At 39.3% G+C, this 26,981-nt stretch overlaps 1 protein-coding gene across 4 annotated transcripts in view; it reads left to right on the forward strand.

Annotated features, from left to right (window-relative positions):
* DIAPH3 (diaphanous related formin 3) overlaps positions 1 to 26,981 on the forward strand; it is a gene marked incomplete at its 5' end in the record, with an annotated part of 566,313 nt that overhangs the window by 247,950 nt on the left and 291,382 nt on the right. For all 4 annotated transcript variants that reach the window (XM_080660806.1, XM_080660807.1, XM_080660808.1 and 1 more), the window contains 2 exons: positions 15,281 to 15,376; positions 22,044 to 22,138. In XM_080660806.1, coding sequence (XP_080516932.1) covers positions 15,281 to 15,376; positions 22,044 to 22,138 — 191 coding nt within the window. The remainder of the gene's footprint in view (positions 1 to 15,280; positions 15,377 to 22,043; positions 22,139 to 26,981) is intronic.

Consider the following 26,981-nt stretch of genomic DNA (forward strand, 5'->3'; position numbering starts at 1 on the left):
AATATACCACATATTTCTAAAAATATGTTCACTGCCCCTTTTACCGCATGCACATCCTCCATTTACCAGTAACAGAGCAAGATACTCTTGTAGGTTACTTGCCATCTAAGCATGCCATGCACCAGTCCTGTTCTCAGAGCCCACTGTTGGTACAAGTCCCCTGTGTGCTGGTCTTTCAGTGATCAAGAGAGGAAGCTGGCAGGAGTACCCTCTGCTGCAAACCGTCTGGTTTCCTTTCACTCCCTAGGCCCTTCTCCTCCAGCCCATTGTTCTCTGTGGGAGGAGAAAGGGAGCACATCCTGTGTAGTTGGATTTAAAATCTGGTCTTGTCTCCTTTGATACCCTACAAATGTTCCCTTGACCCAAGAAGAGCTTCTTCCTCTTTCTTGTGCCTGAGATTTTGACCTTACCTTATATTCTGCATCTTTTCACTGCTGAGGATGGGATCCATTTCTGTTGTCTATAGTTAAAGGAAACTTTGGTGAATGCATTATATTTTTTTCCTTTGGAAGAACCCAGCTCTTGTATTTGGACCACGTAGTTTTCAAGGTTTTTGTCTCACTATAGATATTAACAGAAATATAATTTTACTAGGAGCCCAGCGCGCGATTCGAAATCGCGTGGTGCTGCCCACCCTCGAGTCGCCAGTCCAGCCCTGCCCCACTCCCCAGGCCCCACAGCAGCTGTGGCCGCTGCCAGTCTGGCCCTGCCTCCCTCTCTGGCCCTTGAAGCAGCGGGGGCTGCTGATCAGCCCTCCCCCAGCGCAGGTGCGCAGAGGCCCCTGCCACCCCGCCCCCGACGCTGTGCTTGCAACCTCCTCCTGTCCAGTCGACCTGTTATGGCGTCCCGGTTAATTAGCATATTTCTCTATTATATATATATATATATATATATATATAGGTACTCAGTGTTGAGGAATGACCTCTTATTCTAAGTGTTATCCGTTCCCCAGAGGTAATAAAATGACATTGATCCCAAAATGGCAAGGCTATGGGGAAAATCTCAGGAAAGGAAAAAATTAATCTGCAGATACCATCTCCAATTATTTCCTGGTTCTACTTTCTCTGCTAGGTTGAATGAATCTTAGTCTGAGTCACTCTGCCTTTAATTCCATTCAGTTCTCATATTTGCAGTTTCTACTGATGAGCTAGGTAGGCTCTTAATGGCCAGGATGGTAAAATGTCCACAGTGGAAGAGCAGAACAGGAGTTCGGAATCTAGATGCATGCTTGTTAGACTCTTAGTCTCTTTTTGCTTCAATTTGCTTATTATAAAATGATATTTTTATTAGATGAGTTTCTGTTATTTTAATTCGGGATAAGGGATTTGACGCTTTCAGAAATTCAGGTAATTATTTAATGTATAAACTTGATGTTTCTGGCATCAAGTAAAATAGTCTGAAGAATAGGAATATGATTTATTAAAAATTGTAAAGATTAAGAATTTTGACATTCACCAGAGAATCTCAGTTGGTAGGTATTTGTAGATGTCAAAAGTGTTGTTCTGTTTAGTATTTCATTTTCTGTTCTGCTTTGGCTTGTTGATATATGTTTTTTTAATTTTTATTTAAATAAACAACAGAAATTTATTTTCCTACAGTTCTGAAGACTGGAAGCCCAAGATCAAGGTGTTAGCAGGGTTGGAATCTAGCGAGGGCTCTGCCTTTGGGTTGCAGATAGTCACCTTCTCGGTATACATCTTTTGAGCAGTAAATTTTAATGTCTGACATTTTCAGGAAGCATTTAAACTAAAGCGTTTTTAATTAATAAACTTGGATACTTTACAGTAAGGGATATTTCAGTTCCTGTAAAGATGCTTCTCTACTAAGATGTTAATGTTTCCCTGTTCAAGTGTCAGTGGCCCAACATCATTGTGAAGCAATTAGGTTTAAAGTAAGATTCTCTAATAAGATTTAAGTTACCGCATTCCCATTAATGAAAGACTTCTCCCTTTCCCTTTCATGGAATGGTTCTGTTAAATGCTTTCTTTTTTTTTCTTTTATAATACACATTATGTTAGTATGCTAAAAGTAATATGTTTTTTGGGAGGCTGGCTGGATGACTTTGGGAAATTGTGATTTTATAAAAAGCCTGTAATTTTAAATTTGGATATTGGGAAGGAGGTAGAAATGTTGCTTATGTTCTTAGAAGTTTCTGTTGGGGCACTGGGTATGATAAAATATCAGGGATTTTTGAATCCTGTCTTGGCTTAGCTCTCCTTTTTCCTTGATAAGATATGTACACAGGAATCCACAGCAAGAAAGGTAAAACATCATTTATGGTTAATGTGGCTTTTGTCTGAATACACCAAATAGAATTCTCTGGTGTTGGGTAAGTGGTCTGAGGCCTAAGGCTGCTGGCCTTTTGTCCAGGACCCAATACTGTACTTTCCCCATATGTCCGCTACCTATATAGGGCAACAGCCAAGGAGATGAGAGGGGCAGATTCAGTCCTGGAAAATGTCAGCCTCTCTTACCTACACCAACTCTTTAGGAAGGAAAAAATGAAAGGTGAGAGGCTCACACTCCATGCTTAACCTTTAAAATGGAGGGGTCAAAAGAGGTTGGAAAAGGGGCTAAGATCTTCCTTTCATATAAAAGTACACCTGTCTTTCTTACTACACAGCTCTAGTGACAGAGTGCTTGGCATGGGCTACTATATCCTTAGATATCTGAGAGCTGGGCCGTGACATTCAAGAAAATGGAAATGTGACTAGGTTCTGGAAGCACTGAACTGCCGAGAATTAAAGTCCTATACAGTTTGGAGAGAGAATCCAGGGTGAGGGGCAGCAGACAAAGGGTTCTTTGGCAGCACTACCTGTGCCATCAGATTGGCAGTCAAACCTGTGCACATGTGCTTGAGCTGTACTGTGCAGTGTATCAGCATTATCTCTGCCTTTGGCTCTGAGGAAACACCAATGCATTTTAAATCATCCCATTTTTGGTCTGGTTGGAGAATTTTTGAGTTACTTAGGTTTCTGTCTTTTCATTAAAAAGCAATAACAAAAACTTTTCACCCTAGCTGGTTTAGTTTAGTGGTTAGACCCTGCTGACTGAAGGGTCTTGGGTTCAATTCCATGGTCAAGGGCTTGTACCTTCATTGCAGGCTGGATCCCTGGCCCTGGTCGGGGCGCATTCAGGAGGCAACCAATTGATGTGTCTCTGTCGCATCAGTGTTTCTCTCTCTCCCCCTCCCTTCCATTCTGTCTAAAAAATCTAATGGAAAAAATATCCTCAGTTGAGGATTAACCAAAAATAAAAAAATAAAAATAATTATCCTCATTTCTACATATACTTTTCAAATCAAGAAGTGGTCAAATTAACATTATTAAAAAAGAGAGTGATTTGAAACTCAGCCTTATAAAGATAATTTCTTCCTATTTTTAAATTGTGGTTATTTTATATAGCACAGTTTTACAGTTAAAGTCATTTTTATGTGTACCGTTCTATGGCATTAAATGTGCTCATGCTGTGCAGTCATCACCACCATCCACCCCCAGAACTTATCTTCCCCCCTGATACTCTGTACTCTTTAAGAACTAACTCCCCATTCCCTTCTCTCCTATTTAAAGATCATTTTTAAAGACATCCCCCAGTCACAGCATAACATGAACCCTGATGGTCCTGTAACCTCTCTCTACAGTTGGAAGGCTTGTGCGCTGCACTGGGTTTGCACATGGGGAAGGCTGTGCACTGGAAGAGAGGTCTGTAGATGAGCCAGGAGTTTTATATGGCTATGTAGGTCTGCATAGCACGCAATTTGGCTTCAAGGGAAGATGACATAGATATATAAGTATCAAAAGCCCAGATTATTTTTGAATGTTACAAATTTAGGTACTTCTAGGAAAGAAATTAACAGAATATTTGATTCTTAGAAACAGACCAGGCACAGAATGAAGCTCCAATTAGGTAGGCCAATTGGAGACCTGAATGGTTCCCAACTATAGCTGGTTACATTCTAGAACACAGAGGAATAGAGATTCAATAACAGAAATGAAGGAAATTGAATTTTCAACTGACCTATTGGAGGGGTCAGGGTAACTACTTATCAGAAAGGCTGTGTAATAAAGGTTGAATGGAATTGAACTAATACCTAGGTATTGACTTCATCTCCTCTTTGAGTCACATACACACACAAAATAAAGCATTTTTTTTTTTTATCGGAGTTTACATTTATACCCCTTTCCTAGGTCAATGCTAAACCCAAAGCCCGAGACCAGTGAGTGGTTCTTATGATAGGGTCGGGGTCCCAGAGCTTAATTTTTCTCATATCTAAACAAACTTGCATTGACACTCCACATTCTGATTAGTTTTCTTGCAAAAATACAAGGGTCTGAAGAATACTAGTACCAGCACGCTGTTAGTGAAAAATTCTGCTTCTTAAACTTGAACTTTTTTCTAAGTATTTTGGAATAATTGTTATTTTTATGTCTTATCACATTTCTTCTACCAGGTTTTGGATAATCCCTCTGGCCATTTTGATGAAACTCTTTTATGTTTCCCTTATTATTTGGAATACATTCCATAAACAAATTTTTAAAATATACTTCAAAATGATAACATACCAGGGGTGGTCAGCTCACTATTGATATGGCATTTCTTTTTATCTGTTAGTTAATATAATTAGTTACTTATTCTGTTCCCAAGTTGCTCAGCACTGTGTGTGCAAATACTATTAAATGGGCTTATTGAGTCTTTCCATTCTGCAGCATGCTGAATTGCTGGTCTTTATTTGGATATAATCCTTCTAAATTCATAATGAACACTGAGTTCTCATTCTTGCTATAATAGGCTTCCCCCCTTCAATACATTTTCTGTGTATGTATTAGAATGCCATGCATTAACTTTTAGAGTCTTTGCTTTTTTTTTTTTAAGCAAAGATACATTTTACTAATATCAGCAGAGGATATATAAGAAGTAGGTTGCACTGGCAAAAACAATAGTAGAAAAATTATTTTTATAAATACCTGTATTGTTATGACTGGGAAATAGCAACATTCAGGAAGAATTCATAAGGGGCAGGTGTTTAAAGTGGAGAGATCTGGAGGCTACATAATATAAATTGTAGGGATATCGTTATGAGTAGTTGTGATGAGCCAAGAGACATCATGTGAGAATATGCTTCAGGGTTCTTTTGGCTGAGTTTTTAATTCTTTTCTGATTTCTTGGCTTTGCTCCCTCCTCATATCTTTGGTCCATTTAATCAAATCTCATCTCAGTTTGTAACTAATTATAACATGATCAACTATCTCAGGGTTATTTTTATTCCCAATGCATAGCTTACTGAGTTAAAACAGTTGTTGAATGTATGAATTTGAAGGGTCTTGATATTTGGTTTGAATTCCTGTTTTTCTGATATCTAAATATTTAATTATGAAGGGGTGTTTACATATTAGGGGACAACAAGAAAGTGGATCTTTTAGTGGTAATACTTTTGAGATGAAAAAAATTGTTAATTATTGTGATTTCAGAGGTCATGAGAGTTCAGTTTTATACCAATTCGTTATTTCATAATAGGAATAAAGTGATGGGGAAACAGATATTTTTAGGTCAACTATGTAGAAATCATTATCATTTTGAAGTATATTTTAAAAATTTGTTTATGGAATGTATTCCAAATACTTGGGGATCTCTTTGTACTTGTAGTAATGGTTCAAAACAAAATCTAGACACAGCCCTAATTAAGGGTTTGTTAAATAGTGAAATCCTTCTTCCTATCCATTGTTAGACTAGTTGTGGAGAAAAGTCCTTCAAACGTGCTTGGTTTGTGACATTGTCCACTAAAATAGAATGCCACATAAAGAGAAATATGCATTTATTTGCTATACTTTTGATGATTGCTATAATTGAAATAATCTATTCCACAAAATTTTATTTAGTGTTTCAGCCACCTTTATATATAATATCATTCATAGCCTGGAATTGCCAAACAGACATCGTTTTGCTAGGAAAATACTCTGATTAGTAATGGCAGTCATATATTAATATTTACATAGAGAAATATCCAGTGTCTCCCTTCTTTGTAGTTAGGTACATAATCATTTATTTATGTGCCTAGAAATATTAAAACTGGGTTTGACAGACCAGATATGACTACAGCTATTTACACATTTATGGTTTTCCATACCAAATCATTTTCTTTGACATTTTGCCAAGAGGGTATTGCCTATTTAAAAAATAATTTATTTTAAGTTTTCACTTCTTTCTATGTCGTACATATTTTCTGCTCTTAAGCTGCCTAAACTTTTTTTGAAACCATTTTCTATCACAAGCACCAGTAGTAGTAACTCTTAAAATTCTATTTTTCTTTCTCGGCCATTTGGCTCTTCTCAAATTTGGACCCTTCAAATTCCCAAGAACATTGCATTCACACTGTGTGACTGAATAACTCAACCTCCTGCAAAGTGAGCCACCATTTGGGAGTAGAATTGGGTGCAACTCCAGTGTCTAGTTGTTGCTGTTTTTCCATAGCTTTAAATCCTGCTCATTGTGTTCAGGAGAACAAGCATTTTTCTTCCCTCCTTCAGGTCCATTCACCTTTCCACTTACTTGGCCACAGACCATGTACAATAATGGAAAATTCCATCAGGGTAAATGCAGAGCCTGGGGTGCTATTTCTCTTCTATGTGTTTGGTTGCAGAGCGCTTTATTCATGCGCATTCCCTGCCCAGAGGCTGCTCTGGGCCTGTGGTATGATGGTCAGTGCTCTTTTCTGGGAGCTGCCCTTTGTGTGACCATCGGTAAATAAGTCCTCTATGCTTAGGTTTCCTCCTCACTAAAACGAGATGGTTAAACTTCATATTCCAGGGCTGTTCTGCTTCTAAAATTTGAACCCTATAAAATTTTGACATTCTTTATTAGTCTCTTACAACCTCAATAGTTAGAAAGCAAGAAAAGAATAAACACAATTAGCCCTATCCAGTTTGGCTCAGTGGATAGAGCGTCAGCCTGTGGACTCAAGGGTCCCAGGTTCTATTCCAGTCAAGGGCATGTACCTTGGTTGCAGGCACATACCCAGTAGGGAGTGTGCAGGAGGCAGCTGATCGATGTTTCTCTCTCATTGATGTTTCTAACTCTCTATCCCTCTCCCTTCCTCTCTGTAAAAAAATTAATAAAATATATTTAAAAAAATAAATAAACACAATTAATGCTAACATCTCTAGTTTAAAACCTCTTACCCCATTTGAAGATTGTACAAGGCTTCAGTTTTTGTTCCCTAAATATGTGACTTATGCTGCTTTATTTCTGTAATTGAGTTGACTTGATTGGCTTCTATCAGTGTTATAGAGAATGCTTATTTAATCAGGAATATTTTTGTCTTCTCAAGGCTGGTGTAAAAACAATCTAATGAACAAAAGGTAATTTATTGTAAACATGTGGCATGTAAAATTTAATAGCATTTGTGCTAAATGAACACAATAAAAAAATTGACATGCTTAGTACTTTAAATCATTGAAATCAAATACATGTAACCGGGAAGCACCAACAAAAATTGAATAAACAATTATTAGTAGTATTATAGTAGCCCCCCCCTTATCTGCAGGGGATACGTTTCAAGACCTCCCAGTGGATACCTGAAACCACAGATAGTACCAGACCCTATATGTGCTATGTTTTTCCCATACATACATAACTATGATAATGTTTAATGTAAAAATCTGGCACAATAAAATAAATTAAAAATAGGATAATTATTTAATAATATACTGTAACAAGTTATATGAATGTAGTGTATCTTTCTCTTAAAATACCTGGTACTGTACTCATCCTTCTTGTGATGATGTAATATGATACCGTGCCTACATAATGAGATGATGTGAAGTACTCAAAACTGCACATAATTTAAAACGTAGGAATTATTTTTTCAAATTTTCCATTTACTATTTCGGGCTGCCATTGACTACAGTTGGCTGAAACCGTGGAAAGTGAAACCACGGATAAAGGGGGACTGCTGTACTCAATTATGAAAAGAGAAAACTCAAGTATTGCTTTTTGTGCCTCTGCTAGATAACTTGCAAATTTATAACTGCATATTCGAAAACTGCAATACTGAAATACTATATCAGTGGTCGGCAAACTCATTAGTCAACAGAGCCAAATATCAACAGTACAATGATTGAAATTTCTTTTGAGAGCCAAATTTTTTAAACTTAAACTTCTTCTAATGTCACTTCTTCAAAATAGATTCGCCCAGGCGAATTGGTATTTTGTGGAAGAGCCACACTCAAGGGGCCAAAGAGCTGCATGTGGCTCGCGAGCCGCGGTTTGCCGACCATGGTACTATATGATAAAACTTATGTGGAATGTTATTCCTGAAAAAAAAGGTCACATGTGATTAAATCAATGTGATTGAAACATAATGGAAAATGAACTGGAATTAGATGTACCAGGGGGAATTATGATTTGAATAAAAAATTTAAACAAAATATTTCAAAAGGAGATTTTTAAAATACAATTTTGGGGCTATTTTTGATACTTTGAAAATAGAAAAAGAATAAAGAGAAAATGTAATTAAAAAAGACTTGTTAGTTCATGGCTCTCAGCAACATAGAAAGCTTTGTCATCTTTGACTTCATTCTGACATAAAACCCTTATAAACATGTGGCTTATGTTTAACATGTCAGTGATCAGAACCAATTTTGAAGAGTATTAATCTTCCCTTGGAAAAATGCAGCCTTACACAATACCCCTAGGACAGTGGTCGGCAAACCGCGGCTCGCGAGCCACATGCCGCTCACAAGCCGCGGTTTGCCGCGCTGTTGACTAATGTGTTTGCTGACCACTGGACTAGACTAAAGGTTACCGTGTAGTTGGAAGCTGTGAGGATTAGGTAATTGTGGCATATTGTGTGCAAAGAGGTAAAGGGTAGTATATGATAGTGGTCGGCAAACTCATTAGTCAAGCCGTGGTTTGCGGACCACTGCTCTAGGAAGTAAGATTAAACACAGGCCTCTAATGGCAAAAAAACTAGATCACAATTATAGATGGCTCTAATAATCTGACTTAATGATTCAGAGTTTTATCTTATCCCTGCAAAAATCTGTTGTTGTTTTTTTAGTGTATTTTGTACTGATTTTAGAAGAGGAGCTCCACCAATGGGTGGGATGAATCTTAAAATGTGCTGTCTTTGTAGGTTCCCGAGTTGTGGTTAGGAACTTTGATTCTTGTCCCCATTTCTCTGTCACTGCTGGAAGTGAGGGAAGGTCATAGGAAGGTAATTATCGGTTCATTTCTTTCCCACAACTCCTCTTAAAGGATCAGTGTCCCCAGGTCATAGATGAAAGCTATAAACCACAATGAGATTCAGTGATTGGGATATGACGGGACAGGGGGATGCAGGACTTTGGTGTCTAGATTCTAAACCTGAGTTCCCTGTGGGCCCTGCACTCTCTCCTGGCTGGTATTTCACAGACATACTGTCAGCATGGGTAGCTGAAACAGGATTTTGTGAAAAACTTTATTCCCACTAAATGTCCTCCTTTATTCTTACTCCTCTTTAATGCATCCTCTTATTGCTGCTGCCAACATTTAGAGCCTGCTTTATCAGTGACCTTTGTGTAAGCATTTTCACTGGTTTCCATTGATTTGAGGCAGTCCATTATCTGGCTGCAGTTTCTTCAACAATATTTTTCATTATTTCTCCATATAAAAGATTTTGTCCAAATAATTTTATTTGGATAATAGTCTGATTACCTGGTTTCATATCAATAAAAGCATATTTCTACCTTGTGGGGTTTTTTTTAAATCCTGTTGTTTTCTCTCTTAGAAAACTGCTTTTATTCCTTTGTCCATGTTCTATCTTTTCCCAACCATTCTTTTATTATATATAGTAGCAGAGAAGAAAGGAGTAAAAATACCCACATAATTTAATTGCATTATTGTTATACTGCACATTAAACTCAGCAAGAGTCTAATTTGTCATTTTTATAAAAAGACAGAATTGATTAAAATTGTTTCTGTCTCTAATTTGGAGTTTGAAGTGGTCAAGATTGCTAGTGGTACACTTTTTTTTTTTAATGTGACACCTAATATACAGTATTTCATAATTAGCAGAAAGAATATTAGAGTCGAATTCTAATAATCTTTATTCTTTTAGTGGACCTGTTGCTTAAATTTACTTTAACCTAAGCATTATTTTTTGCATTGTTAGTACGATGATGATAGTAGTGGGAGTATGCTTATTTTGATAATTATTCAAGAAAGTGCAATAGAAAGTGTTCAGTGCAGTGCCTAGTAGATGCTCAGTAAGTGCTGGTTAAAATTAAAGCTTACTAGTTTCTTTGACTCTTTTCTTTAAGTGGACTAAAACATGTTTCAGAAAGTGAAAGGATACTGGAATTGAGAAATAAACTGATGAAAAAAATTAGAATCAGCTCTTCTCTACGTGATAAAGATAAAATAAAATATTTTTTTTTCTCAAAAGTAGAGTATGGCCATTTGGCCATGCAAAGGAAACAAAGTCCAGTAACATAAGTTTTATTAGTCTTCATCTGAAACTTTTAAACAATATGACAAGTCAAGGAAAAGGTATAAGTACTCGCAATAATGAGACAAATGTGTCATTATTTGCTGGTACCTGGGAAACCTCTGACTGTGACTGGGATTAGTAACAGAACTGATAACATGTATCTCCATCCTGATTTCTCTTCTCCAGTCTCTATATCCAGCTACCTCTTGTACAACTGAATGTGGTTAAAATTGGACTTGTTCAAACCTGTTTCTCATTTGTTTCTGAATTAAACAAACAACAGCAGCATCTGCCTGGTTGCTTAAGCAACTGAGTGCCCCCTTCTTTCTCCTTTATTTTGCAGGTTCATATATATCTACACACAAACAGCTATACATACATACATACATACATACATACATTCATTCATCTAACAGACATTTATGGAGTACTTGCTATGTTCCAGGCCTTATTCTTGGTGCTTAGAATACAATAGTGAACATAGTGTCTACTTTTATTTATTTATTTACTTACTTTTTAAAAATTCATTTCAGAGAATAAGGGAGAGGGAGACAGAGACAGAAACATCAATGATGAGAGAGAACTATTAATCGGCTACCTCCTGCACACTCCACACTGGGGACCGAGCATGAAACCTGGGCATGTGCCATGACCTCCTGGTTCATAGGTCTATGTTCAACCACTGAGCCATGCAGGCTGGGCCAAAGTTTCTACTTTTAAAGGACATGTTTTCTAATAGGGGAAGAGATACAATATCAAATTTATAGTATGTGAGGAGTAAGTGCTTTGGAGGAGGGGAAAAAAGGGTAAGAATGATGTTGATAGGGAATACAGTGGTTGGGGGCCTGTTGGGGTTGCTGTTCTGTACAAACCAGTAAGGGAATATTTTCCATTAAGGTTTAACAGGATTTTTCCGATGCATTGTAGTGAAGAGACTAGAGGTGGTCAAGCCTGGATGTAGGAGTTAAGTTAGGAAGCAGTTGTAGTCCAGGTGAGAAAGAATCATAGCCACAAGCAGGGCGAAGTAGTAGCCAGGGAGATGTGAAGAATGCTTATTTTAGTGAATATTTTGTAATTAGAATTGGCGGATTCACTGATGGGTTTGTGTAGAGGTGTTCTCTCTTTTCCGCGTCCAGCATGGAAAAGGAACGGGTCCAGTTCCTGAGTAGAGGAGCTGAGAGTTGAGAAATAAAAGAAAGAAAGAGACCAGACATGAAGATAGAAGGAAAAAGCTGGGAGCTGGGTGGAAGCACTGCCACCTCTGATGGAGAGGCAGGGACCCAGAGCCCATGCAGCAAGTTTATACCCCCAAATACCAGGGGGTTTCACCAGAACTTAGGATCAAAGGAGCTTATTTGCATTCTTGAGTAGGCCCGGGCATTCCTGGTGCTTGACTGGATTTACATATCAAGCTCACTCCCTGGCACCTGGACAGAGGTAAGAAGTCAGTACTGATAACACTCTCCGCCTTCTTGGGGAATGTGTATCCGAGACACAGCCCTGCCAATTGCCTCGGACTCAGCTGACAATAATTTAAAGAATGCCCATGTGCCTTCCCAGGGGGCCCTCTACAGGTTTGAATAGGGTTTTCAGGGAAAAGAGGATGAATTCAACCTTATTGACTTGAGAAATTGCAAAAACAGCGTTTTCTGAGATGAGAAAAACTGTTGGAAGAATAGGTGTGGAGGTGTGTGTGTGTGTGTGTGTGTGTGTGGTTTTGGATATGTCAAATTGAATGTGCCTACAAGACATCAAGGTAGAGATGTAGAGAGTAGGCAGTTGGATATTCAGGTCTATAATTCAGGAGACAGATGTGGGCTGGATTTCACTTTTGGAACTCTTCCCTCCATCCCAGTTGTTGCTGCTCTAGGTGAGGGTGCCATTTACTGTCATTTGGATTAATGTTACTCCCTTCTGTCTTGCCCTCCACCATTACTTTTACCACTCTTTCAATTCACCTCAACAGCCTGAGTTTTTCTTTAAATGCAATTATTTTGCTGTCTGTCACATACTTATACCTTAAATGGCTCCTCAGTGCTTGGAGGATAAAATCCAGACTTCTTAACCTTGTTTAAAAGGTCTTGCATGATCTGGTGCCTGATTAGTTTCTGGTGTCTTTTATTTCCGTTCAGTATTCTCTACTCATTATTCTCACTTCTTTTTGTGTCCTTCATGTTCTTGCACCTTTTCTGCATTCAAACACTATTCTTCCACTACTTGACCTTTCTCCCTCCATCCCCAAACCTTCTCACCTGGCTATCTCTTTTTCTCTTATAAGCTTTTCATTAGATATAATTTATTCCATGAAGACTGTCCCTGACAGGTATGGGTTCAGGGGCTATTCTTTATTCTGTGGTTCTTACCAAAACATAGCAGATGTATCTATGTATTATAATTGCCACTTACTTTGTGTTCACCTCTGTTGGTTCTTAAATTCTGTGAGGCCAGGTATCTCTATTTTGTCTAGTGTTATTTCTGTATTGCCTAGCACAGACCTGTTTAGTTGGTGCTTATGAAAAATAAACTAGGGGTCCAGTGCACGAATTCATGTACCTTGAAAGGAACTGTGGGCCGCAAGGCTGTGGTGGGCACAGGGGTGGGTCTCAGCCCATCCTCTGTGCCCCTGCCCAGCCCCTCCTGCTGCAGCCCTGGGTCTCCTGTCTGCTGACAGCCCCACTTTCACCACCGCTGCTCCCACGCACTGACAGCACCAGCCACACTCACACCCGCTGACAGCATGGAGTGATTGGGGCCAGCGCCAGCAGCGGGTGCGAGCAGGGCCAGTGTTGTCAGTGGGTGAGAGCAGCGGCTGCTGCTCTGATTGCCCATCAGGAGCAGGGGGAGGTGGAGAAGCCCTCAGGGGCGATCGGGTCTGGCAGCCGCTGCTGGCACCCACTGACGGCGCCAAGCAATTGGGACTGGTGCAGGGCACTGGCATTGGGTGCTAGCAGTGGCTCTGATGCCAGATACAGGTGCGAGCGAGGCTAACTCTGGCAGTGGGTGTGAGTGGCAGCTCCAGTGCCGGCAGCAGGTATGAGAGGCAGCTGCCAGCCCTGATCACCCCTCAGAAGCAGGCCAGAGTGGAGAAGCCCTGAGGGGTGATAAGGTCCGGCAGCCGCCACTCACACCCGCTGACGGCACTGAGTGATCGGGGCTGGCACTGGGCGCTGCCAGCGGGTGTGAGAGGGGCTGGTGCCAGCAGCAGGTATGAGCGCTGGGTGGACCACGGCACGCAGGAGCAAAGAATTTTCAGTAACCACCAGAGGCTCACCCCGGTGACAGCAACCAGCGCCCTGCCTTGGTCTGGCACGCCCGCTCACCTGCTCCACCATCCCGCCACAGCCGAAGCCTGCTATGGTCTGCGGTCTGCTGCCTGCTGCCCATGCCCACCATGTTCTGCTCATGCCCCCTGGTGGTCAGTGCACGTCATAGCAACCGGTTCTTCAGTTGGTCCACCGTTCGGTCTATTTGCATATTAGCCTTTTATTATATAGGATATTTTTTTGTTGAATGAAAGAATAAGTAAAGCCTGGTCAGGGCTGGGCCATCTGGGGGGAGGGGCCGTGGGCAATTGGCCGGTGGGCCCAGCCCCCGATTGGGGTGGGGGAGGTGAGTGGGGGCAGAGCCGACTGGGCAGAAGGGCTGCGGGCCATTTGGGGTGGGGCAGGCCGATCGGGGACTGGACTGGCTGGGGGAAGGGCCGCGGGGAGGGTTGCTGGCCTCTCTGCCCTCAATCGGGGTGGGAGAGGCTGATCAGGGGTGGGGCTGGCTGGGAGGAGGGGCCATGGGAGGTTGGCCAGGTGGCCCCAACCCCCAATCGGGCTGGTTCACTGACCGCAATGGGCATCATAGTGACAGGTTGTTCTGGCGTTCGGTCGCTGGCTTTTTATATGTATAGACTAGAGGCCTGGTGCACGAAATTCATGCACAGGGGCTGGGGGTGGGTCCCTCAGCCTGGCCTGCACTGTCTCGCAGTCCAGAACATCCCCTTCGCAATCCAGGACCGCTGGCTCCTAACCACTCACCTGCCTGCCTGCCTACCCCTAACCACTCTGCCTGCCTGCCTCATCACCCCTAACCACCTCTTCCTCAGCCCCCACGGCTTCGTCCAGAAGGATGTCCGGATGTCTGGTCTCATTAGCATATTATGCTTTTATTATTATAGATAGATAAGCATGGTGTTTCAAACATAAAAGAGCTGTGTGCCTGTTTTTGTTTAGCACTTTTATAGCTAATTTCTTCACCTATCCCAGTGGTCAGCAAACTGCAGCTCGCGAGCCACATGCAGCTCTTTGGACCCTTGAGTGTGGCTCTTCCACAAAATACCATGGCCTGGGTGAGTCTATTTTGAAGAAGTGGCGTTAGAAGAAGTTTAAGTTTAAAAAATTTGGCTCTCAAAAGAAATTTCAATTATTGTACTGTTGATATTTGGCTCTGTTGACTAATGAGTTTGCCGACCACTGACCTATCCTAAGTGTAAGTCTATATATATATTTTATAATTGTATCTTGTATACTGTTCAAATGAGCTAACATTCAGTGGGATTGGTTTCCATAGTGTACATTAGGTTTATTTTTGTTACTCCTGTTAGACCTTTAAATATTTACTCTTAATAGTTTTTCTAGCATAAGAACCACTAGTGCCTATCTGAAATAGTTTAGGTCTTGGGATATCTATTACTTATTGTTATAACTATGTGATTTAAAAATATATTATCTTTTTTTTAGATTATTTCATAATAGAAAATTCTCATCCTGCCCTTTAGCAATTGAATGCTTTTCTGCCCCTAACGTGGATCTATCCTTGGTTTTACAGAGAGAAGAGAAGAAGAGGATTTTGAAGAGAAGAAAGCTCTTAAAAAAAAAATTAAAGAACTTAAATTTCTAGATTCTAAAGTTGCCCAGAACCTTTGTAAGTAGAAGGTTTTAATGCAATTAAATTAGTAAAAGTACTAGAGCTGGTTCCTTTAAATTACTTCATTTACTTTGTGATTTATTTTTTATGTTATTTTTTAATAATTTGCATAATAAATTCAGAGATAACTTTAGGCAACTTATGGTTTAAATTCTTCAAAAGATAAATGCATATTATGAAAGAAAACTGTTTAGAATGAAAATGTATCTCCCATAACTGAAAAGAAATGTACCCTTTAAATTCTCTCTTTTTTTTTAAATTTATTTTTATTTCAGAGAGGAAGTGAGAGGAAGAGAGAGATAGAAACATTAATGATGAGAGAGAAACATAGATTAGCTGCCTCTTACACACCCCTTATTGGGGATTGAGCCCACAACTCCCCGCATGTGCCCTTGACTGAAATAGAACCCAGAGCCCTTCATCCACAGGCTCTATCCACTAAGCCAAACCTGCTAGGGCAAATTTTCTTTTTTAAGCATATAAATAATTAAGGAAGTAAGTGATGACAAATTTCAAAATCAATTTTGTGGTGGATTATTTCTTTTAAGCCTCTGAATCTCTGTTATTTGTAGTACTTGATCACACACAAAGGAGGCTGGAATATTAATGTAAATAAGGAATCATGAGTAAAATGCATTTCATTATTCCATCTGAACAGTTCAAAGCCTTTCCTCAAAAGTACTGACTGGAAATATTTTAGATTTAATTACTGGTACAGGGAGCTAAATGCTTAGTATTGAATTGTCTTCCTGACTGAATTACTGTTGAAGAAGAGGGCAAATAGTTTTGCTTCTAACTCATTTCTAACTGATGCTTTATATGCATCAAATATAGTTCTGCTTGGAACTGAGATAATATCTGTATATAATATTTTCTGATGGTGCAGGTGGGATATAATGAGGAGAGGCACGAACAGTTAACATGGCTTTTAGCCTGCCTTTCAATTATATATACCTCAAGTAAGCTTTTAGTAAGTATGAATAAATTTTTTTGTTGAGAGTATAAACATCCATGCTCTTGATTAAAGAGGGAGGTAAAGCTATGTGTGCAAAAGGCAGAGTTGACATTCCTTTTGTGAAAGTTCTGGAACTTCCTTTCATAGTCACTGTGATGGAGGGCCATCCCTCTTCTGCAGTGTAGACTGCTGAGATCTCTGTACTCATCTACAGACATTAATGCTTGCAAATACACAGTTTTTTTATTTCTGGCCACAAGTTGAGTGCTCATGACTGCCTCTTTCAAGTTAGAAGTAGACCATGTGAGTTGCTAGTGGAAATGAGGTGACTTTTGTGTGGAAGTATTTAATTGCTGGTGGGAGGAATTCCAGTCTTTCACCAGAATGGCAGTCAGAATGGAGTCCATCATCCTGATAGGAGGATCATAAGTTAGAGAGCCCTGTCTTTCAGATGTGTGTGATGGACATATAATCTGATTTAGAAATAATTTTTTGTTTTTGTTTTGTGCTTAGATCACCATAGGTTTTGTGATTATTACATAATACAGATATTTCACGGAATTTCTCCCCTTAAAGGAACATCATCTCAGTTTAAAGAATTATTAACATGGATAATGTAAAAAAGTTTTGTGCTCTGTGAAATGAAAGAGATGGTTGTTTTCTTGAAAACTGTCCATGACCTGCATTAAAAATTCCTGTTCTTGACTCTATAAATAGCCTCATTATGGGTCCTGAAGAAATATTGAATTTAATTGCTGGTGGGAGAAATTCCAGTCTTTCACCAGAATGGCAGTCAGAATGGAGTCCATCATCCTGATAGGAGGATCATAAGTTAGAGAGCCCTGTCTTTATAGACAGAGTGCTTTATAGACAGGTCATTCATGGTAAATTATCTTACATATTCATCTTGAAGGAGAATATGTGACTTGTTGAACAGGGTTCTTTAGTATTATTTACATGCTAGAGGCCTGGTCCACGAATTTGTGCACAGGTAGGGTCTGGCCAGCCCACCCCGATGGGGGACGATAAGGGGTGGGGCTGGTGGGGGGGAGGGGACATGGGAGGTTGGCTGGCCAGCCCTCACCCCGATTGGGGGTGGGGTCATGGGCAGGGCCAGCTGGCCAGCCCATCCCCGATTGGGGTTGGGTGGGCTGATCAGGGGCGGGGCCGGCATGGGGGAGGGGCCTCAACTGATTGGCTGGCCGGCGCACCCCTGATCGGGATGGGGGGCCGATCGGGGGTGGGGCTGGCTAGGGGGAGGGGCCGCGGGTGGTTGGGTGAGGGCGATTGGGGCCCAGATCAGGCCGGTTGGCCACTGCAGTGCATGTCATAGCGACTGGTTGTTCGGGTCGTTCCGCTGTTCGGTCGCTGGGCTTTTATATATATAGATTACATATATAGATTATAGAACTTGTGTTAAAAAGTATTTCAAGTTTAATTGTAATAGTAATTACCTTTATGTGCTAGTGTGTATTAGGCTCTTAGTTCTTACCACAGCCCACCAGATAGGTAGTAGTGTTAACATTGTAGGTAGGGAATCTGGTTGGTGTAGTACTTGAATAAGATGACTCATTTTGAAAATTTCCAATAGGTATATGTTATATCTATTACTATTTAGAGATAACAAAATTACTTTGTCATAGAGCAGGATACTATTTTGTTTGCTTCAGTTAGAAGATATGTATCCATTCATATAATTGCTAATCATGTTTTAAAGTATAAGATCAGAAGGTTCAGTATTCACACTGTGTTATGTTAGGATGTAATTCATGCTAGTATTGTTCTTGCCCTCTCTGATTGCAACAAATGTCATGATTTAAGCTTTAAGCAGCATTAGGTGCCTCTTTCAAGATTTTAATTTCTTAAAATTTTTTCAGTAATCATAGTTTGATTCACAGCTGTTTTTTTGTCTATGAAATTCATCTTTTGAGATACTGAATTCTGAGAAGAGCGTCTTATGATAGTTATAAGACTCTATCTTGTCATTTGGAAATCTAAGATAATTTTTCTTAGATTTCTTTTAACTGAAATATTCTATAGAATTTTGAGAAAAGGATCTAAAATCACCGATTTATATACCTATTTATTTAAAGGTGGGTTAGGTTCCCTGTATTTTTTGTTTACAAGGTTTTTGGCAAAGTCTCTGGGCCTAGCATAAAAGATAGAATTCCAGCCACTTCAGGATCACAAGGTGGCTCAGGAGTCCTACAAGGTTCTTATGCTTTATAGAATTTTTGGAGGGGGTAGTAGAGCTGTAAAGAGAGGAACCTACAAATTAACATAAAGGTTTAAATATTTATAAGGTCCCTTGCAGGAAACATGTCACTGGTTCCAAAATCTGCACACTTTACACTCCTTCACTGACTCAAAGCTTCCCACTGGGATCTGTGTAATCACATTTTGAAGGATAAGATGCATGTTAGTAAAAATATTAATTTTAATGAGACTTTTGGAGGCTTTAATTGAGTTTCATATTATTCTCAGCAACTTTTAAACATTAAAAATAATAAGATCCGTGCTGTCTTCTGAATAGTGTGTTTTGTATTAGGGCCATTTTCAACCCTTTTGTATTTTTTTTGCTCTTAGTTATAGTAAATGTTTTCCACAAAATAATTTATTAATAAACTATTAAAAAACTAGTTCAATTCTTCTAAATAGTGTATTTAATGTGCATGCTATTTTAATTATGGAATAACACCTGGAAGTAGGGAATGAATTATAAATATAGAAGAAAGTAAAGGAATAAAGCATATTTATCTGCAAAGTAAACTTTGAATATCATACTTTATTCTTTCAATGCTTGGTTGAAGGTGGGTTCCTCATTTTTGGTGTTTCTAAGGCAGGGAGTGGCATACTATGGCTTTTCAGCCAAATCTTGTATGTTGCCTGTTTTTTTGAACAAGGTTTTATTGGAACTTAACCAGCACATTTATTTACATTTATTGTTTATGGCTGCCTTTGTGCTACAATAGCAGAGTTGAGAAGCTGTGACAGATTCTGTGTGGCTCACAAATCGTAAAATATTTACTGTGTATCTCTCTAGAGCATAGGTGGGGTACATCCGTCCAGTGGGCCTATAAGGCCCTCAAAATCATTTGGTCTGGCCCTGCCAAAGCATTAGGGGCGAGTTAATTAAATGTTTGACCAAATAGAACAGGCTAATTTTTAATTTGATAATTTTGTGTGGCCTGAGAATGATGTTATAAATATCCAAATGGCCCTTGGCAGGAAAAAAGGCTCCCCACCCCTGCTCTAGAGATGTATGGTGGCCCTGCTCTAAATATATACCTGTTCTGTGATGTACTAGTTTACTTTTTCACCTTCAGTGTTTGAGTGATCCCAATATATGACCTCCCAAATGCTTGATGTTTTACAAGGAGCTATCTAGTGTGGATTTTATTATTTTTAAAATTTTATTATGTTTGAGTTTTTTTTAACTTTCTTGATCTGATGTTCTGTGTCTCTGTAATTCTGGAAAATTATCTGATATTTTCTGTTCATATATGCTCCTTTCCTATTCTTTTTGTGATTTCCTTTTGGAACTCTAAGTAGATATTTTTTAGGTATCATTACTAATCTTTTATATCTCATAACCTTGTATTTTTCCATCTCTTTATGTTACACTTTGAATAGCTTCTTTGCAGTCTTTCATGTAATATATTTTATCTTTGTTATCTAATGATGCGTAATTCATATGTTCAATTTGTAATTTCATTAGTTTTATTTATACATATGATTTCTAAAAATTCTACATTTTTCCATTAAATCTTTTTGTTTCTTTTTAGTAATGTCTTTTGTTCCTGCCCAGTGTTTCAAAATTTTCTTTCATTTCTTTAGTTATTTTCTCTTAGGATTTCTGCTTTTCTTACTTTTGGGACAGCTCAGAAATGCATATCCTATGAAGATTAATATATATATATTTTTATATCTCCCTCTCTCTTTTAAGTATCTCTCTGCCCTATTGCCTAAAATATAAAACTATCATTTCTTTCTCCCTCAATTACTATATTATGCCTTAGAGCAGTGGTTCTCAACCTTTCTAATGCCGCGACCCTTTTATACAGTTCCTCATGTTGTGCTGACCCCCAACCATAAAATTATTTTCGTTGCTACTTCATAACTGTAATTTTGCTACTGTTAATGAATCGTAATGTAAATATCTGTGTTTTCCGATGGTCATAGGCTCTGCAGCAGTTCCCGACCCACAGGTTCGATATAACATAGATGGTGCTTTGTTTTTTAGCTGTAGATGCTAAAAACATAGATGGTGCTTTGTTTTTTACCTGTAGATGCTACATGGTAACCTCAGGAATCTGGAATACAGCCTTCTTCCAAGAAAGATGTAGATCATATTTTCTGAGTATTTATGAAAAGTAGTGTCCTTTTTTGAAAATACTTACTGCCCTGGCCAGTGTTGCTCAGTTGGTTGAGCATTGTCCTGTACACCTAAAGGTCCCAGGTTCTATTCCTGGTCAGGACACTTGTCCAGGTTTTGGGTTTGGTCCCCAGTATAGGAGGTAACCAATAAATCCCTCACTCCTTCCCTTCCTCCCTTCCTCTTCTTCCCTCCTTCCTTGTCCTTCTAAAATCAATAAAAACATTAAAAAAATACTGACAAAATGATATAAGCAGTATATGAAATAAATTAGTGGGCTAGTGGTTAGCAATTCCTGCGTATGTTCAAGAAGTGACACCTATCTCTGGAGAGAAGAAACAATACAAAAATAGTAGAATAGGGGGAGAACAGCACAGCATTAAATCTAATGCTGTGAAAATATCCTGTATACCTCAATAGCTTTTGAGATCATTGTGTTTTCACAGTAGATATATGAGGTATCAAAGATAAAGTAAATAGTAATTGGAATTTTCGGTAATAACATTATCCCATATAATTTATTTGGGTAGTTTTCCATGAAAATTTGTTTTCTAATATTGGACATTTAAGTTTTAGTTACATGCAATGGCTAGTACTCTGGCATAATGTCTGTAATATTTTTGAGCAGTAAAGTTTTATAACTTATAAAAGTGTTAATGCTCTGTTTAGCAGTTTTGTTAAAATATTTTTTCTCCGCCCAGCTGGTGTAGGTCAGTGGTTGAGTGTCAACCTATGAACCAGGAAGTCACGGTTCCATTCCCGATCAGGGCATGTGCTGGGGTTGCAAGCACATGCCCTAGTAAGGGGCGTGTGGCAGGCAGCCGATCAATGATTCTCTCTCATCATTGATGTTTCTATCTCTCTCTCGCTTTGTTTTACTCTTTGAACTCAATAAAAATATATAAAATATTTTTTCTGAACTGTTCAGTAGGGCTAGAAGATATACAAGCTAAAAACACACGTGTTTCTAGTACAAATATTACACGCACATATTGGGGTTTTATGGTTCTTTTCTTTATAATGTGATATTTTATAGTGAACCAAACATATTTAATTTTAGTCATTTGAAAATTGGCACCATTCCTATGATAGGCTAATAACTAATCATTAAAAATCAACATAGAAATCAGCATAATAATATAGGACTATCATTTAAACACTAGGTCTAAAACTGGAGAAGTATAAAATGTGCTAATGAATGTTTCCCCCACAGTAATTTTATTAAATGTTTTAAAATCTCTCATTTTATGAATTATTTTTGAATTTACATATAGAACTATATCTCAAACTCTTTTCTTAACCTTATTTATTATGAACTAATTCCCTCCTTTTAGCAATCTTCCTGAGCTCTTTCCGGGTGCCATACGAAGAAATCAAAATGATGATATTGGAAGTGGATGAAACACAGTTGGCAGAGTCTATGATTCAGGTAAACAAGAGGCAGAGAGCTTAAGTTCCAATATTTCGTTGCAAGTTTCTCATTAAACAGAAAACTGTAAGTGAAGCAAAATTCTTAAACCAAATCATTCAACTGGAAAATCATTGCTGCATAATTAGTTTTACTATAACTTCTGCATTGCCAGGAGATAAAACTCTGAATGTTCTTTTAACTGCAAACTAAATATAATGCTATCAAAATAATTACATTTCAATTATTTTAAATGACTGTTTTCTGAAAGTCAGGTTGTTTAATTTTACATTTTTGTTTTTGTTACAGTTAAAACTAGTAATATGTTAATTTAAATTTATTTTTATAATAGTTTAGAGTGTTTTAGAGTTTTTCTTAGGCTTTTATGACTTCTAATGTTGTATTATTATTTAATACTAGAGGCCCTGTGCAAGAAATTTGTGCATGTGGCGGGGGGTCCCTTCAGTCCAGCCTGCACCCTCTCCAATCCGGGACCCCTCGAGGGATGTCTCACAATCCAGGACCGCTGGCTCCTAACTGCTCACCTGCCTGCCGGCTTGGTCGCCCCCAACTGCATCCTTCCGCTAGCCTTGCCGCCCCCAACTGCCCCCCGCCCCGGCCTGGTTGCCCCTAACTGCCCCCATTTGCTGGCCTGGTCACCCCAACTGTCCCTCTCTCCAGCCTGGTTGCCCCTCACTGTCCCCCCTCCCCCCTGCTGGCCTGGTCACCCCCAACTGCCCCCTTGCTGGCCTGGTGGCCACCAACTGCCCCCCCTGCTGGCCTGGTCACCCCTCACTGCCCCCCTCTGCCAGCCTGGTTGCCCCACACAGCCTGCTGTTCGATCGTTACTGTAAAGGTGTCCTGACCAATTTGCATATCACCCTTTTATTATTATAGACTAGAGCAAGGGTGGGCAAACTTTTTGACTCGAGGGCCACAATGGGTTCTTAAACTGGACCGGAGGGCTGGAACAAAAGCATGGATGGAGTGTTTGTGTGAACTAATATAAATTCAAAGTAAAGGAGCGGAGGGGAGAGCAAGAGAACCCTCCGCTCTTTCGGCTCCACGGGCCGGATAGAACAGCCGAACGGGCTGGATCCGGCCCGCGGGCCGTAGTTTGCCCACGGCTGGACTAGAGGCTCGATGCACAAAATTTGTGCAAGGGCTTTGGCCCCCGCCCCCACCCTCGGCCACTGTGGCTGGGTGCCTCTGGCACCTCTGTCTAGGCCCCCGCCTGCTGCGGCTTTGTCTGAAAGGAAGGACGTCTAGTCAAATTAGCATATTATGCTTTTATTATTATAGATAAGGTCGAGGGAGATTTCTTTTTATTTCAGAGTAACCTTACTGACAAAATCTACTGGGGTCATTTGTGCTCTTATGCATACTACAGATAGTTTGCATAGTGTTCTGAATTCATTCAGAAGGCTGGAAGATTTTTAAAATGATTTCTATTCACACTATTATTTAAGGAATGCTAGTGCGGTACCAAAGTTACTTGCTGAATTCCACATAAAGCAACAATAATACAAATTTAAATAGAATTTAAATTTGAAGAATCAAACCACAAATTATATAGCCAGAGGATGATACCTTTACTTTACTATCTTGTATTTTATAATGGAAGCGTAATGATGTTTTAGCAGTGAAAAGAAAACAAGGATTATTTGTTAGTGTCACCAAGTCATTAAAATTATTCTAGACATTTTAATTAATCAGTAAATGGTAACCTTAGGACTTCTTCTTGCCTATCCTCTCTTGTCTCCTAAATGTGAAGTTCTATAATACCATTAGTGATTTCTGCTGTGAGTCTCTGAGACATAAACTACCTAATTCAGCAACTCTTGTTTAAATGCTTTTTCTCTAGCCATTTCTTTTTACTAGAACGTTGTCTTTGTTATTGTTGATTGTGTATGTGCCTTGTTCTTAATTGATTCCAAAGTCCTTAAAGAAAAATTTTCTACTTAATACATGTTCATAGTTTTTTAATGCATTTGTTAAATATTTATGGAGTTGCTTCTAATTTGCATACAGGAATGGTTTGGATGATCATGTGACTTTTGTAGAGATGAAAAAAAATTATTTGCATTGAAATTTGTACCCAAAGAACATTAAGTTCCGTATAACTTATTAATATACTAGTAGCCCTGCTCATGAATCCATGCACCAGTAGCTCGCTGCCGCCCTCCAGTAGCTCTCAGCCCGCTGCCCCGCCCTCCTGTAACTCCCTCCCCCCTCCCCCCCCCCATAGATTGCTGCCCTTCCATCTTTGTTGGGTTAATTTGCATTCTCACTCCTGATTGGCTGGTGGGTGTCATGAAGGTACGGTCAATTTGCATCTTTCTCTTTTATTACCATAGATTTAGCTGTGTGTGTGTGTGTGTGTGTGTGTGTGTGTGTGTGTGTGTGTGTGCCCACCATGTACAGGGCACTGTATTAGGCTCAATCAGAAACAGACTTTACATTTTTGGAATTGATAGTGTGGCAAGGGTGATGATTACATATTTCTATATATATAAAAGGTTAAGCAACCATCTGACTGTCTGACCAGCCAACCGGACAGTAGGTATGATGTGCACTGACCACAAGGGGGCAAATGCTTAACGCAGGAGCTGCTGAGCTGCAGTGACATGGCAGCAGCGGTCCTCGGGTAACACCCCCCGGAATTAAACATTCCTTACAAGGCCGCTTGATTCCACCTTTGGCCGTAGGTTATGTTGTTGCTGGGGCACTGTAGGCCCTGAATCTGGTTTCCTGCCGAGCTGCAATGACAGCAGATGCCCTTTGAGCCGAAGTGCCACCCCAAGTGTGGCCAGCCTGGGAGGGACCACAGGAGGTTGGCTCCAGGGTGTGTCCAGCCTCTCTGCCCCATCCCACCCCACCAGCCACCTTCTAATTAATTTCCTTTCAATGTGCATGAATTCATGCACCAGGGCACTAGTATAAAATAAAAATACAAGACAAACATAGCTGATTTATGATACATAATGTGTGAGGGGAATGCCAGGTGTGTGTATGTATAAAGATAAGGGCACTTGAAGGTTGAACACAGTGTAGACGTGGAAAGGGGCAGAGGACTGAGTGAGGAATGTAATGAGGGCAGTTATTCTGGCAGTTATAAAACCCTGAGCTGTGAGGGAAATGCTGGCGGTGTGTGGGCAACTGTGAAGAGTTTAGTTTGATAGGATCTTAGGATTTGTGAAGTGTATTGGGAGACACAAAGCTAGGTTGGGGGTGTGCTCTTACAAATCACCATAGTTTTATTACTTTGGAAAGCAAAAATACTGAAGTAAAAAATTAATACATTTCTGATGAGAGATTAAAATTTAATTATATATTAACTAAAAATATTCAAGAGGATTGGATGGTTATACAAAGAGTGCTGGAGAAATTTAGAAGCCTGATGTAATAAATAATTAAAATAATCCAGCTGTCAACTAGAATGATTAAAAGAAAATATAAATAACCAAGTTTTTTGGTCTCAAGCATTTCTCCTAGGAGAAATTTCTATTTATGTGGAAAAATCATATACTACCTGCATGTTTTTATTCAGTTGGTAGTGTTAATAGTGAATATGTTTTTTAGGGATGATCTTAAATTGTGACTTTATTTGTTTTTGGCCAGCCAACCAAGTTTTTATTCAAAGATACACAGTGAGTCAAAAACTTCTTTGATTTAACTACTTTGATATAGAATATTTTCTAACATTATTTTTAACTAATAACACCTTTGGGGATTTACTTCTCCATTAATATGTATAGCATGATATAAGCTTAATTTAAATTTGTACTTGAATTTGGGCTTGCACAGAATATACTGATACCCGTGTTTCCCCGAAAATAAGACAGTGTCTTATATTAATTTTTGCCCCCAAAGACATGCTAGGTCTTATTTTCAGGGGATGTCTTATTTTTCCATGAAGAAGAATACGGTACACATTTATTGTTAAATGAAAATAAAGGAAATTTATTACCTGTATACGGTACAGTAGTACGGTAGTTGTCAACACAAACCAGACAAACTGTGAATCCTACAGTATCAAGAATTTACTCATTTATTCAATGACAATCATGTCATCATCTTCTGGAACATCATCAACAATCCAATTCCTGAATTTCCTGGTGAATTTCTTGTGACTCCATTTCTTTCAGAATCAGTGGACCACATCTCTCATGTTTAGCAATAGCACTGTCTTTAAATGAGTACTTCTTGTCAAGGTAGCCTGCTGGCAGTGCATTTGCAATGCAACTGTCAGTGATTTTCTCCCATGAATTCTTCACCCAAGTCACAACTTCTTGCAGTTTAGGTTTCACAAATTTTCCACGCTGGTTTCTCTCCATTCTATTTTCAATGTAGTCATTAATTTCCATGCGCAAATTGTCTTTGAATGGCTTGTTTATTGCAATATCAAGAGTCTGGAGATAGGCCGTCATTCCTGCGGGAATCATTATCTGATCTATTTTTCTTTCGTGAAGAAATGTCTTCATGTCTTTAGCGCGGTGAGTGCTGGCTGCATCCCAGACTAGCAGACCTCTTTGGGTCCCTCGCATAACAAGCGGCAGCATTAAATCGACCCACTTCCTTATAACTGCTTGTGTGGCCCAGGCTTTTTCAGTTTCAGGAATAAAAACGCCCAAAACACGCTCAATCTTTTCCTTCTTGCCCTTAGAAATGATTAAAGGTGGGATTTTAGTGCCATCCAGACGAATTGCCAAAATACAGGAAACACGTGCACTTTCGTAAGCAGTGGAGGGAATGTACGCTAAGGAGGCACCCCGCTGTTCAATTGTTGTTTGAGATGATTGGCCCATAAACACTGCAGTTTCATCCATAGCAATCATGTTGGAAAGATTGTATTTAGAGAAGT

The sequence above is a fragment of the Plecotus auritus genome (genome assembly GCF_963455305.1).
Source record: "Plecotus auritus genome assembly, chromosome: 3".
NCBI classification, from domain to species: domain Eukaryota; kingdom Metazoa; phylum Chordata; class Mammalia; order Chiroptera; family Vespertilionidae; genus Plecotus; species Plecotus auritus.